Raw genomic sequence first — 16,950 nt, 5'->3', positions numbered from 1 at the left:
GCTTATGTTTTGCTCTACTCCTTACCACATTTGGATGGAGAGAAACCTCAGGAGATGGACCTCCAAATCTCGCTCTTTTGACTTGATTTGGAAAACCATCTTCTGGGATGTCTCCACTAAGCTTACTTTTCTTCCTACCAAGGCTGTTTTGGACTCCCCAAGGAACAGGCATATTGTTGTGTCTTGGGGTTTAGATAGTGCTCTCTTAAGATCCCTCTCCCCCTCTTAGTTGGGACTGGGATCTGCTCCCCCCCCCCCCCCCGGTGTTCCCCTCTTTGTACATTCCCCCCCCCCTTTTTTCGGTTCTCTTCTTTTTCGCCCCCCTTAGGCTTTGGTAATATAATTTTTTATTCACCAAAAAAAAAAAATTTGTGAAAATAGGCTACTTTACCCGATAGGGATAATTTAGTCCTAGTTTTATTGTTTTTATCTCTTTTAGTTTTCTCTCTTTTTCTGTTTTTTCCCCCTCAGCCGATCTCTATTTGGCATTCCTAGTAGGAATAGGAATTCCTAATAGGATTAGGCTGAGGTGGCAATCCTACTTCTATTTTGACTACTTGTAATTCTGATTATTATAATTAAAGGGTCTGGATGATTGATTTTGGTCATTCAAGCATTCAAACACAGGGCTGTTTACATGGTATCAGAGCCACCTCTGATATGAAGAGCAGCACCCTCGATTTTTTTGTTTTTTCTTCTCTCTCTCTCTCTCTCGGCTTCTGGTTTTCTTCTTCTCCACCACTCTCGGACTCTCTATATCATTTTGGGCAGCAACTTTGAGGTGAACCAATGGAGATTTAGCTGCTGCCCTCAATGACACCTCACTGAAGATCATTCAAACCTGGGTGAGATCAGAATCTGCCGTAGGTTTCCTCCAACCCTTGGAGATCGAGCTGCTGCCTTTTTCAAGCTGGATTTCTGTGTTATTTTTGGAGATTGATCCCTGCCCTTATTGATCTACACCTTACCTACTTTCTGATTGTAGCTTTGAATCCAAACAACATCAGATTCAAACCTGCGATTCCTTTGCCTTTAGCTATTCCTAAATTTTTTAAAATTTAGGCTTTCTTATGTCATCATCAAAAGTTGCTGATTTTTTGAAGGCTTATTCCCTACCACCTGCAGAACATTCGATCCTAGTTTGAGCCACTTCTGAGGGTTAAATTTGTGGGAATTCAAAAACCCGTGCACTTACATGATGTCTGACATCACTACAGCTGACTCTGATGGATCTTCTCGACCACAGTATCTTCCTTTTGCTTCTCCCACCAAACTAGATGGGACAAATTATCTAATGTGGTCAAGATCCACTTACCTTACTATTGCTGGCCGTGGCTACATAGGACACCTTACAAGCACTACTCCCATCCCTACTGAAGAAGGAGCTCCCCTGACTAAATGGTTATCTACTGATTCCATGGTTTTGTCATAACTTATTCATTCTATGCATCCTTCAATTGCACCGGGCTATCTTCTCCTAGACACTGCTGCCCAGATATGGAAGGTTGCTAAAGACACCTATTCACAGGTAGGGAATGATGCTCAGGTATATGAATTAAGGAAAAAAATTCATGACACCAAGCAAAATGATTTATCCATCCCTCAATACTATGCTGAACTCCGCAAGTACTGGCAAGAAATTGATCATTACTCTGATTATCAGCCCACTAATGCCACTGACATTGCTGCCTACAGAAAGCATATCGATAAAATTAGGGTTTATGATTTTTTGGCTGGCCTTAATGTGGAATACGACCCAATTAGGGTTCAGATTCTAGGCAAGGATCCTTTCCCTACTCTGGAACAGTCCTATGCTTTGGTTAATAGTGAAGATCGCCGGAGAACTGCTATGCTTAATACTACACTTCTTGATCGATCAGCCTTGCATACTGGGGTTAGTTCTACTCCTTTGGTTGCTAACACTTCTAAATCTGAGAAACCAGTAGTTAAATGTGAACATTGTGGCAAATTATGGCACACTAAGGCCACCTGTTGGAAGATACATGGTAAACCAGCCGACTTTGATGCTAAACGTTCTGCTCGAAAATCGAAAAACAAAGCTAATCATACTGAGGCTGTCACTCCTGCTCCTCCTACTGACACTGGACTATCCAAGGATGAACTTCAGGCTTTCCGTCGTATGTTACAGGCTTCTGCTGCTTCTACTACATTAACACCTGCCAGTTCTTCCACGCCTCCAGGTTCATATTTAGCCCACTCAGGTATTTCTTTTGCTAGTCATTGTGCATCAGTAGTCTCCTCTCCCTGGATCATAGACTCCGGTGCCACTAATCATATGATTGGATCCTCCAGCCTCTTTAATCGTTACTCTCCTACATCTGGTAAAGATAAAGTACGGGTAGCTGATGGCTCTCTCTCTTCTATCTCTAGGAAGGGCTCTATTAGTTGCGCTCCTTTACATTTATCCTCTGTTTTACATATTCCTAAATTTACCACTAATCTTCTTTCCATCAGTAGTCTTACCCGTGATCTAAATTGCAAAGTAACTTTTTTTCCGTCTCACTGTGTGTTTCAGGATCTGGCAACGGGGGCGACGATTGGATGTGGTAAGATGCATGGTGGATTGTACCTGATAATGGGAATCCTACTTCACCACCACCTTTGGCTTCTCCTATACATCAAAGCGTGTTAGTTTCTTCTGAACTTCAACAATGGCATAAGAGACTAGGTCACCCCCCTTTAGGAACATTATCCCTTTTATTTCCAGCATTAGCTAAAGAATGTCATAGAAACGATTTTTTTTTGTGAAGCCTGTGTTTTGGCTAAACAACATCATTCTACTTATTCCATTTCTAATAAAAGAAGTTCTTCTCCTTTTAATCTTATTCATTCTGATGTTTGGGGTCCTAGCCGGAAACCATCTCTTAAAGGCCATCGTTGGTTTGTTTCTTTTATTGATTGTTATTTTAGAAGTACGTGGGTCTATTTAATGCACAACAAAAGTGAAGCTTTTTCTTGTTTTCAAAATTTTCATATGATGATTCAAACCCAATACAATGCCACTCTCAAGATATTACGGAGTGACAATGGTAAGGAATACATGGATGGTCAGTTCCAACATTACCTTGCTGCCCATGGTATACTCCATCAAACCAGTTGTGTCGATACCCTAGCTCAAAATGGTGTGGCTAAAAGGAAAAACCGCCACCTCCTTGAGGTGACTCAGCTCTTATGTTTGCCCATTCTGTCCCTTCCCAATATTGGGGAGACACTGTCTTGACTGCTGCCTATCTCATCAATAGGCTCCCTACCCGAGTCCTTGACTCTGATACCCCTGCTTCTTTACTGCAGGGTTCTTCCTCCTTTGTTGTCCCACCTAAAGTTTTTGGTTGTATCTGTTATGTTCGGGATACCCGCTCTCTTGGCAAGCTCGAACCCCGTGGGGTCCGTTGTATTTTCTTGGGATATTCTCCATCCTAAAAGGGATATAAGTGTTACCATCCTCCTACACGTCGTACATTCTCCAGTATGGATCTTGTCTTTCATGAAACTCTCTCCTATTATCAATCCACACCTCTTCAGGGGGAGACTTTCAGTGAAGATGTGATGGTTGACCTTCCGGTACAGACCCAGACCCGGGTCCAACCACCTATTGATTCTACCTCTCACCCGACTATTGCTTCCACCCCTCTTCCCTCTGCTGGAGCCCAACCGGATTTTCCCCAGGGGGAGAACTTAGACGATGCTGAAAATCCTATTGGTGACAATTCCCTTCAAGGGGAGATGACTCCAGTCCAACAAACCATTAGGGAATTTTAGAAGAAAATTAACGACTCTAATCTCAAAACCTATCACAGGGGACATTCCAAATACAAGCAGCTCCCATCTACTGCAGCACCAGCGCCACCATAGTTGTCGGCCCTGGAACTAGATCAATCTTTCGGTAACATATCTTCTCCTTCTTCTCCTGATTTACCTATTGCTCCTCGTAAAGGTATTCGGGCTTGTGCCCAGCATCCCATTGCCCATGTAGTCTCTTATGACTCCCTTTCTCCATCCTTTCGTACATTTATCTCTTCTCTTTCTTCTATTCGTATTCTCCAAAATTGGCAGGAAGCTTTTACAAATGGAAAGTGGAAAGTAGCAATGATGGAAGAAATGCAAGCCTTAAAAAAGAATGATACATGAGAACTTATGGTTCTTCCTCTAGGAAAGAAACCAGTTGGATGTTGGATGTAAGTGGGTGTTTGTGGTGAAACAGAAGGTAGATGGCACTGTGGATCGATACAAAGCACGTTTGGTTGCAAAGGGATTTACTCAGACTTATGGGATCGATTATCAGAAGACTTTTGCACCAGTTGTCAAACTAAACACTGTCAGAGTGCTACTTTCTTGTGCAGTGAATCTGGGTTGGGAGTTACAACAATTAGATGTGAAGAATGCCTTCCTCCATGGAAAACTTGACGAGGAAGTGTATATGGACATTCCACCAGGTTTCTCTTGTGATAAAACCAACGGAAAAGTTTGTAAATTGAAGCGTGCTTTATATGGGCTGAAACAGTCCCCCCGTGCTTGGTTTGGCCGATTTCACAAGGCAATGGTCTCTGTGGGTTATAAACAGAGCAATGCTGATCATACCCTGTTTATCAAGAAAAATGGTGAAAAGGTAACCATCCTAATAGTTTATGTGGATGATATTGTGGTGACCGGGAATGACAATCATGAAATCAGCCAGTTGAAGACTTACCTTGGGCAAGAATTTGAAATAAAGGATCTGGGAAAACTAAAGTACTTTCTGGGGATAGAAGTTGCTCGGTCTTCTAAAGGCATCTTTCTTTCTCAAAGGAAGCACATCCTAGATTTATTGACCGAGACTGGGATGCTAGGGTGTCATCTTTCTGATACACCTATGGATGCTACAACCAAACTTAAAGAAAAGGAGGGAACACCGGTTGACAAAGGTCGTTATCAAAGATTGGTTGGTAAACTCATTTATCTGTCTCATACAAGACCTGACATAGCAGTATTTGTGAGTATGGTCAGTCAGTTCATGCATGATCCGCATTCCTCTCACATGGATGCTGTTATCCGGATCCTTCGGTATTTAAAGTCAACACTGGGAAAAGGAATTCTTTTGTCTCTGAATGGCCATCTTCGTGTCGAAGCATATACTGATGCAGATTGGGCTAGTTCCTCTGATAGAAAGTTCATTTTTGGCTATTGCTCATTGGTTGGTGGCAAACTTGTTACATGGCGTAGTAAAAAGCAAAACGTAGTGGCAAGGTCTAGTGCTGAAGCTGAGTTTCGTGCTATGGCACAAGGTATTTGTGAGATGTTATGGCTCAAAGGTTTATTACAAGATATTGGTACTCCTGTTCATCTTCCCATGATGTTATATTGTGACAACAAGGCTGCTATTAGCATTGCTCACTACCCTGTTCAGCATGATCGTACCAAGCATGTGGAGGTTGACAGGCATTTTATTAAAGAGAAGTTGGAAGGCGGGCTGGTGTGTGTTCCTTTTGTGCAATCTGCTGACCAGCTTGCTGATGTGTTCACTAAAGGCTTAAGTGGGAAGGTTTTTCATCCTATTCTGGTCAAGTTGGGCATGGTTGATATTTATGCTCCAACTTGAGGGGGAGTGTTAAAATAGGCTACTTTACCCGATAGGGGTAATGTAGTCCTAGTTTTATTGTTTTTATCTTTTTTATTCTCTCTTTTTCTGTTTTTTCCCCCTCAGCCGATCTCTATTTGGCATTCCTAGTAGGAATAGGATTTCCTAATAGGATTAGGCTGAGGTGGCAATCCTACTTCTATTTTGACTACTTGTAATTCTGATTATTAGAAATAAAGGGCCTGGATGATCGATTTTGGTCATTCAAGCATTCAAACACAGGGCTGTTTACAGAAATAATATAAAAGAAAATACAAAAAACCCTTACACTGTAGTCTTGGTTACCGTTCACGCTACAGTACCATGAAAAGTGATGATACAGTTGTAGTCATGGTTACTGTTTAAACTACAGTACCATGAACAGTGATGCTACAGTTGTAGTCACCTGTAACAGAATGGAGGTGGGTTGCTAATGAAGTGCCCAACCAAAGAATTTTGTCATTTTGATGCTGCCATATCAACTAACCCAGTTGGGCATAGAGCAACCTTGGAGGTCCCAATAATGGTTGGCGAAACAAATGGAGGAGACCCTCCCTAGCAGGCAAAGGAGCTTGACTAAAAAGAGAGCCCCAAGCCATCCCTCTAGAGCGGGGGATGCAATCATAGTTCGAGATCTCACCGAGTTTCTCGGTTTTTCGAAACCCCGAGACGAGATTGACTACGAGTCTCAAAATGTCAATATCTCGCAAAGATCTCTCTGAGATCTCGGATCTCGGTCGAGATCTCTCCCGGTTTGACATAGGAAAATGCCCATATAGATCCTTTATATGAATGCCAGATCTCGAGATTTGGCTGAAAATTCTTGGTATACAGACACCTATCTATGCCAGGAACCAAGACAGACAAGACACACTTATTTATGCCTAATATCATTTAAGTAAGATATTATTCATAAATAAGCAAATACCCCCCTATTTAAATCCTATAAAAATAGTTAAAAAATAAAATTTCAAAAGGAAAAAAAGTCAACCCCCCAGTTCAAGAACAAAAACTGGATTTTCGGCGGTAGATGCAATTTTCAACTTTCTCATGCTGGGATTTTTCTCAAATCTAAAAATTCCATAAATCTTAATATGGTAAAACATTGCTAAAAACCAAAAGTGCGGTACAATATTCATTTGTTTTGATGTCCAAAAAACTATTTTCATTTAGAGCGATTTTGACAGTATTCGCGCACACCGAATTAAGTTTGACCGGTACATAACTCTTTCAATATAAATCAGATTTTAGCAATCTTGGATTCAAATAGGGGGGTATTTGCTTATTTATGAATAATATCTTAAGTAAATGAAATACAAATACAAAAGCATTATGAAATACAAATACAAAAGCATTTAGTTAAATGATATTAGGCATAAATAAGTGTGTTTGTCCTGTGTCTGTCCTGGTTTCTAGCATAAGTAAGTGTCTGTCCTGCTTTCCCACTAACTGAAACTCCTATTTGGACTTTGTTTTTGCAAAATCTGATAGTGCCATTGTGTTTAAATGGCCTAAAATAGGCTGAATACCAAGTTTCAAACCCAAACTAGGTCTAAAACCCACCGAGATAAGGCTTCGAGTCGAGAAAAAAAAAAGTGCACCAACTCGGAGAGATCTCGCCAAGATCTCGGCTCGACTCGGTTTTTCAAGGGTCCGATTTGGCACTGAGACCCGAGTTTTCGAACCTTGGATGCAATAGGACCAGGGGGAGAAGATGGTTGAGAGAAGAATGACCTGGGTGGTTGGGAAGGGGGTGTAATTCTATTTTGTCCTTTTATTTATTTTTTTGTTCCAATTCTATCCTTATCCTTTAGTATATAATTCCCTTCATGTCCTCCTAACCTTTATTCCCTTAATAGCCATTTAGGATCCCCTTTAATTACAATCCTGCCATTCTCTGATAAACTTCCATTTATTTACTGTTTTGCCATTAACGTTTTGATTTGAACCTTCTACTCATCGTGTGGACCCATAAGCGAACCCAATAGGGGTTTTCAATTCAACCTTGGAATCACATCAACCATGCTCAAGGCTAAATTCTCTCTCACATCATTGGGGTAGTGTAATCACCTACTCTTTATTTATAACTTTAATGAAATAAACAAAATAGGAAAACTCTGTGTATTGTTGGAAGAATTTCTTACAAATTAAGTCTGGTTCAAAATAGAAACTATTCTAGAATTTCAACCAAAAAGAAACTTGGGGCTGGAATGTAGGACATTTGTCCAGCCTTCTAGAAACCCTCCTAAAATGAAGAATACAACTTTCAAAAGTAGAAACTAGTGCTAATTCTGTATAGACCTTAAATCCCAAATATTTGGGCTTATAGAATTGGCCCATTACAATGCAAAACTCCAAAGCACTGAGCCTGTGGCCCATATAACCCATTGGACACTCAAAATTAAAGATATTGATCCATTCTTGGTCCAGTCCAATGGCTTGGATTGCTGGGCCTTCTTGTTCTTCTGAACTGCATCATGTGAAGTTGCTTCTTGTATCAGTATGTTTGCCTAAGATTATGTTTCTATTGGAAATCATCTTAATTTTCCCCCATTCTAATCCAAGTTTATTATTAGCCTATTGCTGATGTTTCATTTTCTCCTAGGCTTTTTTGTTGACATAAACTTATACAAAGTGAACAAAGATAAAGCAAGTGAAATTTCCAAAGGCAGCAATGTACAAGAAAAAAGTGTCAATGGTACTAGCTGTGGCAAAACTACATCAGGAGCAGATGGTTTGGCAGATGAAGATGCAAACTTAATGATCAAGCTGAAATTTCTCACGTACAAGGTATGCGAATTCCATGTGGAACTTCCAAATGCCCAAACTAATTGCATACACTGTTGCAGATTAAAGAAATTAGAAATTTGTGCGGAAGTATGTACTAAGAATAGAAGCTTGTGCTGAATTGGTTAATTTACTTGTTGGAAATAGTCTGATCAGGAAAAAAACTCTCTGGAATATGCATTAAAAACTGTTTTGATGCTTTTCTATTAAATGACTGTGAATTAAAATGTTGAGGGATTCTTTCGACTCTTATACTGTAGAAAGTCTATTTGCAAGGATGGTGAAGTTCTTTTAGAAGATTCGAATTGTAATATTGTAGATCTGTATTTACTATTTAGGGTTGGGAAGGTTGGAGTTGGGTCCATAAATCCTTTCTACATAAGTATATCAGTATATGGTAGTTTCTTTTCTTGCAACTGAGCCTTTCTCTAAAGTTGATTGGACAGTGGGTCTCCAGCATGGAACCTGAACTCTCCAGTACTGATCTGTAGGCACAAAGGGGGGCTTTATACCTTCCCTCCTGCCCCCATGAACCTGATGTACTTTATCTGTCTATGTAGTAAGGACTAAGGAGTCGTAGAAGCTTGTATGAATGGAGTTTGGCTAGTTACCGATGCATTGTTGCATGTGGTTTCTATCTGACAAGCCTGGCATTTTGACAAAGCAAAAATGTGGCAGAATAGTTTCAGCATTCCACTCCGTGTTGACCATATACCTTATTTGTGGTTACAAGAAATACCTGTGCTTTTACCAAGCCTGACTGATGCAGGTCAATGGCTAAACCTGTGGGGAAACCTATGATGCCATTTTGAGATAAATAATACAGAATCTGTGTTGGCTAAATCTTAAACTGCGTATTTAATGCTTTAAAAGTTTGTTCTAGTTTGAAATAAATGGTTTCTGGCCCGGCTTGCTAATTTTTTATATTTAAGAAAACTATAACAAGAAATGCAAGTATCAGTAATTATAATTGTTTCCTGAAGTTTATGTTCTTGTATATCTGTTAGAACCTGATGTAAATGCGGAAACCCATTTGTTGCTGCTGAAAAAATCGAAGGAGGAAGGTGGAAAAACCCAGATTACCAGGCAAGGGGAGCGGTTTTTGATTAAATGTCTCATCAGTGGGAATTCACCACAGAACATTCATACACCAGTCATGAACTGGCCTCATTAGAGCCTTTTTAAAGGCTTTCGGTATATCGAAGATGCTTTACCTGCTCCCTCCTGTTTGAAGCCTAACAATCCCAAGGAAACTATCAGAAATCAGTTCACCCAAGCTTAGATCAGCCTGATTTGACCTACTTAGGTTTTCCACAAGTTAAGCACCCAACGGTGCAGCTTGAGGAATACCTTGTACACAAGGTGTCCAAGAAAGCCACCGCTTTATTCTCCATCACTTGCAGTATCGGTGGTCAACATTTGTGCCTAAATCTGACTGAATTTATTTTTTGGTTCCTAATATTTGTTCCAGACCCTACTGATTGTGGTTGTGTTTTTAAAGAGATTTGTTAACTGTTTGCCTGTTAATATTTCTTTCTTTAGGACCATAGTTTCTAAGGCAACTAGGCAACCCAAGGTGTTGGAGGGGTGCATAGGTGATGCCAAGGCATTGAAGGCAGTCTCCTTTCTTGCATCAAACAAGGTATTCTGTCGCCTTGGGCCCAAGAAGGTGCTTGGACGCCTAGGCGACACCTTGACAACTATGTTTAGGATTGTATTTTCCTTTTATCTAGTGCTTACAGCCAAAATCATGCCATATGTGCTGGACATTTAAAAGAAAGTAATTGTATCTGCTTTTACTTGGTTGATACTTCAAAATGAGTATAACCCTTCTTTTGCTCTCCTGTATGTGGATTGAAATATGCTGCTGCTTAATGGCATACTTGTTTTGACAACAAGTTTCAATTTTTGGTGATTGACTTTTGCTGTCTACAATGAACAGTTACGAACTTTTTTGATTCGCAATGGCTTGTCAATTCTTTTTAAAGAAGGTCCCGCAGCTTACAAAGCGTATTATTTAAGGTGAGTGCAAGCAACTATTGTTAGTATGTTGTATTATATCAACTGATAGAAAGTGTACGATGAGGTTTTTTAGGTGTTAGTATTTGTGTGAGGGCAGGCCTTGGTGCAACGGTAAAGGTTGCTCCATTGTGACCAAGTGGGCACAGGTTTGAGTATGGTATCAGCCTCTTTGTGAAAGCAGGGGTAAGGCTGCGTACATTATGACCCTCCCCAGACCTTGCAGTGGCGGGAGCCTCGTGCATTGGGTACGCCCTTTTATGTGTTTGTATTTGTGTAAAAAATGTGGAGACTTTCTTTTTAATTCATTGTGATCCTCTGGGCATTGTTCGAGGTCTCGGTTTCGGACCTCAATTCGGTCAGGCAAAAAACCGAGTTGGTGCACTTTTTTTTTTGAACTTGTTCCATGGTTTCGGTGGGTTTTTTACCTAGTTTGGTCATGGAACTTGGTATAGAGCCTATTTTGGGCCATTTAAACACAATAACACTATTAGATTTTGAAAAATCAAAGTCCAAATAGGAGTTTGACTTAGTGGGAAACCAAGACAGACATTTATTTATGCCTAATATAATTTAAGTAAATGTTTTATATTTGTTATTTCATTTACTTAAGATATTATTCATAAATAAGCAAATACCCCCTATTTGAATCTAATAAAATATTTAAAAAATCAAATTCCAAAAGGATAAAAAGTCAACCCCTAGTTCAAGAACGAAAAATGGATTTTCTGCGGTAGATTCAATTTTCAACTTTTAAATGTTGGGGTTTTTCTCAAATCTAAAAATTCCATAAATCTTAATATGGTAAAACATTGCTAAAAAACAAAAGTGCGGTAAAATATTCATTTGTTTTGACGTCTAAAAAATATTTTTCCATTCAGAGCGATTTTGACAGCATTCGCGCACACCAAATAAGTTTTGACCAAAATTGCTTAAATCTCATTTATATTGAAGGAGTTGGGTTAGTCAAACCTTATTTAGTGTGCGCGAATGCTGTCAAAATCGCTCTGAATGAAAATATTTTTTTTAGACATCAAAACAAATGAATATTTTACAACACTTTTGGTTTTTAGCAATGTTTTACCATATTAAGATTTATGGAATTTATAGATTTGAGAAAAACCCCAGCATTAAAAAGTTGAAAATTGCACCTACCGCCGAAAATCTAGTTTTTGTTCTTGAACTAGGGGGGTTTGACTTTTTATCCTTTCGAAATTTGATTTTTTTTTAACTTTTTATTGGATTCAAATAGGGGGTATTTGCTTATTTATGAATAATATCTAAAGTAAATGAAACATTTACTTAAATAATATTAGGCATAAATAAGTGTTTGTCCTGGTTTTTGGCATAAATAAGTATCCGTCCTGGTTTCTGGCATAAATAAGTGTATGTACTCTGTATACCAAGGTTTCCCACCAAGATGACCGAGAACGAGACCAAGATCTCGGCCGAGACAGTGTATTTCTTCCAATTCGCCTCTGATCTAGTCTAATGCACAAACTGAGATATTTCCAAGATCTTGGTGAGACCTTGTTCCATGCTTCAAGGTGCGAAAATAGGTTTGGCATGGAACAGTTGATCCTTCAGTCATGCCAGCTACTCCTTGTAGATTAAGATGTGTTGGGTATTCGATGTGCCGTAATCTTGCAGTTTTAGTGCTCTAATTGCTATACTTCTCCCTTGATCTTGTCTATAACTCAGTTCTGTCTAATGCTATAACTGGTGCGCATATAATGTCTGTCTTAATATTCCAGGCAAATGAAAATATGGGGCACTTCAGCTGGGAAGCAGAGGGAACTCAGCAAGATGCTTGATGAATGGTACTTTTGTTTTTTCTGTTTACATGCTTTTGTGTTGCTCTTTGTTTTGTTTCTTACCTTCTTTGGTAACCCTTTTACTTTCTTTGACAAATTTGTTTCAGTAGTATTTGAATTTAGTTGTTTCTTCTACTATATAGGGCTGTGTATATACGGAGGAAGTATGGAAACAATCAATTGTCATCATCCATATACCTCAGTGAAGCTGAGCCATTTCTCGAGCAATTTGCAAAGCGCAGTCCAGAGAATCAGGCTTTGATAGGAGCAGCCGGAAATCTTGTCAGGGCTGAAGATTTCTTGGCTATTGTCGAAGGAGACAGGGATGAAGAGGGTGATCTTGAGGTGGAGCGGGACATTGCACCTTCAAGCCCTAGTCCAACTGTTAAGGACACTGTTCCAAAAGCTGAGGGTTTGATTGTGTTCTTTCCAGGTAAATTTATTGAATACAGCCTTAAACTGGATTGAATGTTATCTTTGATGGGGTTCTTAGTTCTTACTATTACATGGCTGTTTAGCTGTAGCATTGTTTCTATAACTACTCATTACTTAGAATGTGGCCTTAGCTTCTACAATGATGACCTTGATACGAAGCTGCTAACTATGACGAATGCGCTAACTATGTATATGACGCCAAAAATAGACCGATTTGATATCACCCTTCAATTCGAATTAGCAAAAGCAATGTCTCCTTGCATAATATGGATTCCAAACATTCATGATCTGTATGTGAATTGAAATGAACAAATGAATAATCTGCTTAAATCTCGATGCTTTGGTATAATTAATGTCATATTGCTGTAAAACTTTCTGTTCTGCCAGTTTTTTGAGTGGCCTGATACATCTTGGATATGAGTTTTGGCACTTCCTGTCCAATTAGAGAGCATTTGTAACTTTTTTCTCGTACTGAAAAAGTCTTCCCTGGGCTTTGATCTTGATGCAATTCATCCTAAATGTCAAACTAACAATCCATAGCTTTACTAGGTAGATATTTTTGGTGAGAGGCTGAAAATAAAGAAGCAATGGATGTCATTATGTGTTTTACAAAGCTCCTCTGACTATATACCGTTATTACCTCTGGAGGTTTTGCAAGGTTATATCATTTTTGGCTCAAAACAACTGTTGATACCTGATTTTATATTTGGGAAGCCGGTGACTTGATTTAAGGGTATTTAAGTATTAATAGGTTTAATATGTATATTTCAAGAAAGGAACATTTCGGTGGGCGGCTTTTTAAGCTATTTTAAACTTATGGTTGAGATTAGCCATTAAACTTTTGAAAAGTTGACTTCAGTAGAGGGTTAAGAAGAAGAAAGGGGCAGTGAGCTCCAAAAGTATGCAGGCAATATAAATGTCCAGGAGCTGTACAAATAAATCATGACATACTTGGGCAGCAGCACAAACAAATGACAATCCATCTATCCTCTTATTTGAAATGCAAATTTCTGATCATGCGAGGTAGTGAAAAATATTTAAAATTAGATTAAGTCTATTGGTCTTAATTTTTTTGAATAGTATCATTTTGTTTGATAATGAAAATTGATTAATGACAAACAAGAAGAAGAAGAGGCAGTAGATGAGATTATAGGTGTACATTTTCAGCCAACAAAAAGAAAAGGAAATAGCTTCTCACCAGAGAGATTGCCCACCTCTTCTCCCCCCCCCCCCCCAAAAAAAAAAAGTATCAAATCCTAGTCTCCTTGCTAGTAAGATGAGAAGCTACAGTTTTAAGGGAAACTGCTCCTTTTTTTATGCTTGTGAACCCTAGGATTAAGGTTGTCATAACTCATAACCATGATATCCAGGAAGGGTAAAATGAATCCCTAAAAGGAGACAGAATAGTTGCCATTTAGGTATAGAAAAGGACAAGTGACATGTGAAAGTTATTTGTGATGAAAGCAGGTTAGGAATTTGGTGGATTGTTGAGAGATGTTTAAAGTGGCTAGCGTTTATGATAATGGTTTGAATAGTGTAATGGTAGGTTTATTGGCTGACATGATTTGTTGTATGCTAAGTTTCTAATAGAAAATAGAAAACATGGGAAAACATGGCAATAGGCTAGGGTGGAGATGTTTCTCCGTAAGGTTTCTAATAGCTGGATTAGGGTTGAAATCAGGCAAATGTAAGTGTTTAGAGATTGTGGTTTGTGGTTAAAATCTAGGAAAGAAAAGCTGATTGTGGGTTATCTGGTGGTGCTTTAAAAAATAAAAAATAAAAACCAACAAATGATCGAAAAATGACATCCAATCAGCTAGTCTGCTACGGTTCCGATGGGAGCTGTTTTAGGGATGAATGAGCAGGCTGTGAGTGTGATTCGATGAGATTTTGATGGAAAAACCAAGGAAAAAGGATGGCTTGTTTTGTGGTTGAAAGAGACCTCTGAACTAAACAGATGATAAAAATAGGAGGAAGCATAGTTGTCAAGGCACTTAGGCGTCCTTGTATTTTTTTTTTTTATGTATCAATTATATCTATTATAGCAATAATATAATTATGCTTACAGCATTACAGGAATAACAATACAGAATACAGATTGAATCTATGCACTAATTTGCCACTATTTCTAACATCATCATTACAACATTACGACAACAACATTATATTAGAAACAACATTATTTAGAGAAGGGGAAAAACGTAGGTAAACAAGAAAAGTGAACTAGTGAAGTTCGATTTCTGTATCAATTTATATTTATTTATTTTTGGGCACTAAATGATCCCATGCTTCTCACTTATACACAAACTTGTACACAAATCAATAAAACTGTTAGAAACAACATTATTTAGAGGGGAAAAAAATAGACCGCCCAGGGGCCTAGGTGTCCCAAGGCGTCCTAGGTGCCGCCTAGGCTTCCCAAGGCGTCCACCTTGTTAAGTGAGAATAAGGCGGGTGACAGCCCAGCCCTTGGAAACCCTCCTGGAAGCCTAGGCGGAGCCTTGGCAATGCCTTGACAACTATGGAAGGAAAAAGAGGAAGAGAGCAGGAAGCTAACTCACCTATGTTTGAACTGATCCATCTTTGATTATCGATGAGTTCACACAGAGAAACATAAATCGAAAGAAAACAAAAATCTACTTTCCACCTAGATTCATGCTTTGAATACAGCTCTTTATTTGCTTGTTTGCTTGGCCACAAAACAGAGAGTAATTGTTGCTGAAACAGCTGGCTCAACTCTTACATAGTACCCAGTACACTTATAGGCTCTGGAAATGGCAAAGCCACCTTATTTTAATTTTTAACCCACTAAAGGCCCATATAACACAAAATCTAACATAGCACCAAGGCCTATAAATCCAGTTACTGTTAATTGTAAAAATCAGAATAACTTCCAAACAATTTAAAAAAAAAAAGGCGTATCCATCGCATGAGACTCCTGCCACTGCGGGGTCTGGGGAGGGTCAAAATGTCCGCAACCTTACCCCCCACTACACGGAGAGGCTGTTTCCCAACTCAAACCTGTGACCACTAGGTCGCAATGGAGCAACCTTACTGTTGCGCCAAAGCCCACCCTCTAACTTTCAAACAATTTTGCTGTCCTTAAAAGTGTTTTAATCCTAGATACTTTAAAATGATAAAAATAAAAGCAGCAGTAATGTACCCAAATCCTAATAATTCTCTGCATGTATCCAACGGATCAAAAAGCCTTCTACAAGTTGCTAGAAAGCTTGAAGGAGTGCTTCAATCGATTCTCAAACCAGCCTTGTGAATCTGGCTCTTATAAGTTGTAAAACAGTAAAGAAAGTACAGCAAGGAAGGAAGAAAAGAGGAAGAAGAAGAAGAAAAGAGCAGAGAAGGGTTTCAGGAGAATGTGATGCAATGAGGCATCGATCTCAATTTAGCTAGTATATATTTGAACTTTTTAGACTATAATATCAATAATACCCCTACTTACATAAGTATTCCCCCATAAGACAACAATACACAAATTTCCCAAGTACCATTAAGTTGTCTCTTTTAAGATTGCTGATGTTCCTTGATACTTGTCTTCTTGCTCTGTTTTTTAGCTTTTATTTGCATGAAAATTTTGGCTCTTTAAATAACCCATGCTTAGCACATTGTATCAATTCTCATATGCAACTTGGAATTTATTTTTTTCTTCAGGAATACCTGGTTGTGCTAAGTCCGCACTTTGCAAGGAAATACTAAGTGCTACTGACGGACTTGGAGATGACCGGCCTGTGAATAGTCTTATGGGTGATCTTATCAAAGGTATGATTTGATTTCAGGTTTTCATAATTCAATGTTCTCTAAACCATTAGCACTGGGCTATGGATTCTTGTCCTCTATGAGTAGGTTGTAACATAGTTTATCTTCTATATTTTCAACCGAGTTAGGTGGCAGCCTCTGTAAGTCAGTGCCACTTGCTCCTCTTCATCTGAAACAAATGGTTTATGTGCCATTGAGTTCTCCTGATATAATCCTGAAGAAAGCATACAGTAAAAAGGCAATGAAAGAAGTATGATGCAAGAAGCTCTTTAGCTTGACATGTAACTGGAATGGACATTAGGTGTTAGTGGAGGAGCTTTTCTTTTACTTTTTTTTTTGGAAATTTTCAGATCACTAATTCCTTAATCAGACAAAGATATCTGTTTATTGGCTTTTCAAGCCATTAACAACAGAAGCTAGAGCAAGAACTCTTGTAACTATCAAGGAAAAAAAGGAATTAGGCCATGAACACATTAAAACATATGAAGCAAACTGAATTCTCAGTGTCTT

The 16,950-nt window shown here is 38.9% G+C and overlaps 1 protein-coding gene across 2 annotated transcripts in view; it reads left to right on the top strand.

The window, feature by feature from the left end:
* Nucleotides 1-16,950, top strand: part of LOC122650344 (tRNA ligase 1) — a 110,037-nt gene that overhangs the window by 69,294 nt on the left and 23,793 nt on the right. For both annotated transcript variants that reach the window (XM_043843745.1, XM_043843746.1), the window contains exons 14-18: nt 8,220-8,404; nt 10,344-10,423; nt 12,175-12,240; nt 12,378-12,667; nt 16,336-16,443. In XM_043843745.1, the coding sequence (XP_043699680.1) occupies nt 8,220-8,404; nt 10,344-10,423; nt 12,175-12,240; nt 12,378-12,667; nt 16,336-16,443 (729 nt within the window). The remainder of the gene's footprint in view (nt 1-8,219; nt 8,405-10,343; nt 10,424-12,174; nt 12,241-12,377; nt 12,668-16,335; nt 16,444-16,950) is intronic.

The sequence above is a fragment of the Telopea speciosissima genome, chromosome 2 (genome assembly GCF_018873765.1).
Source record: "Telopea speciosissima isolate NSW1024214 ecotype Mountain lineage chromosome 2, Tspe_v1, whole genome shotgun sequence".
NCBI lineage: Eukaryota > Viridiplantae > Streptophyta > Magnoliopsida > Proteales > Proteaceae > Telopea > Telopea speciosissima.
The sequence above is the reverse complement of the archived record's forward strand: the minus strand, read 5'-3'. Positions and strand labels throughout refer to the sequence as shown.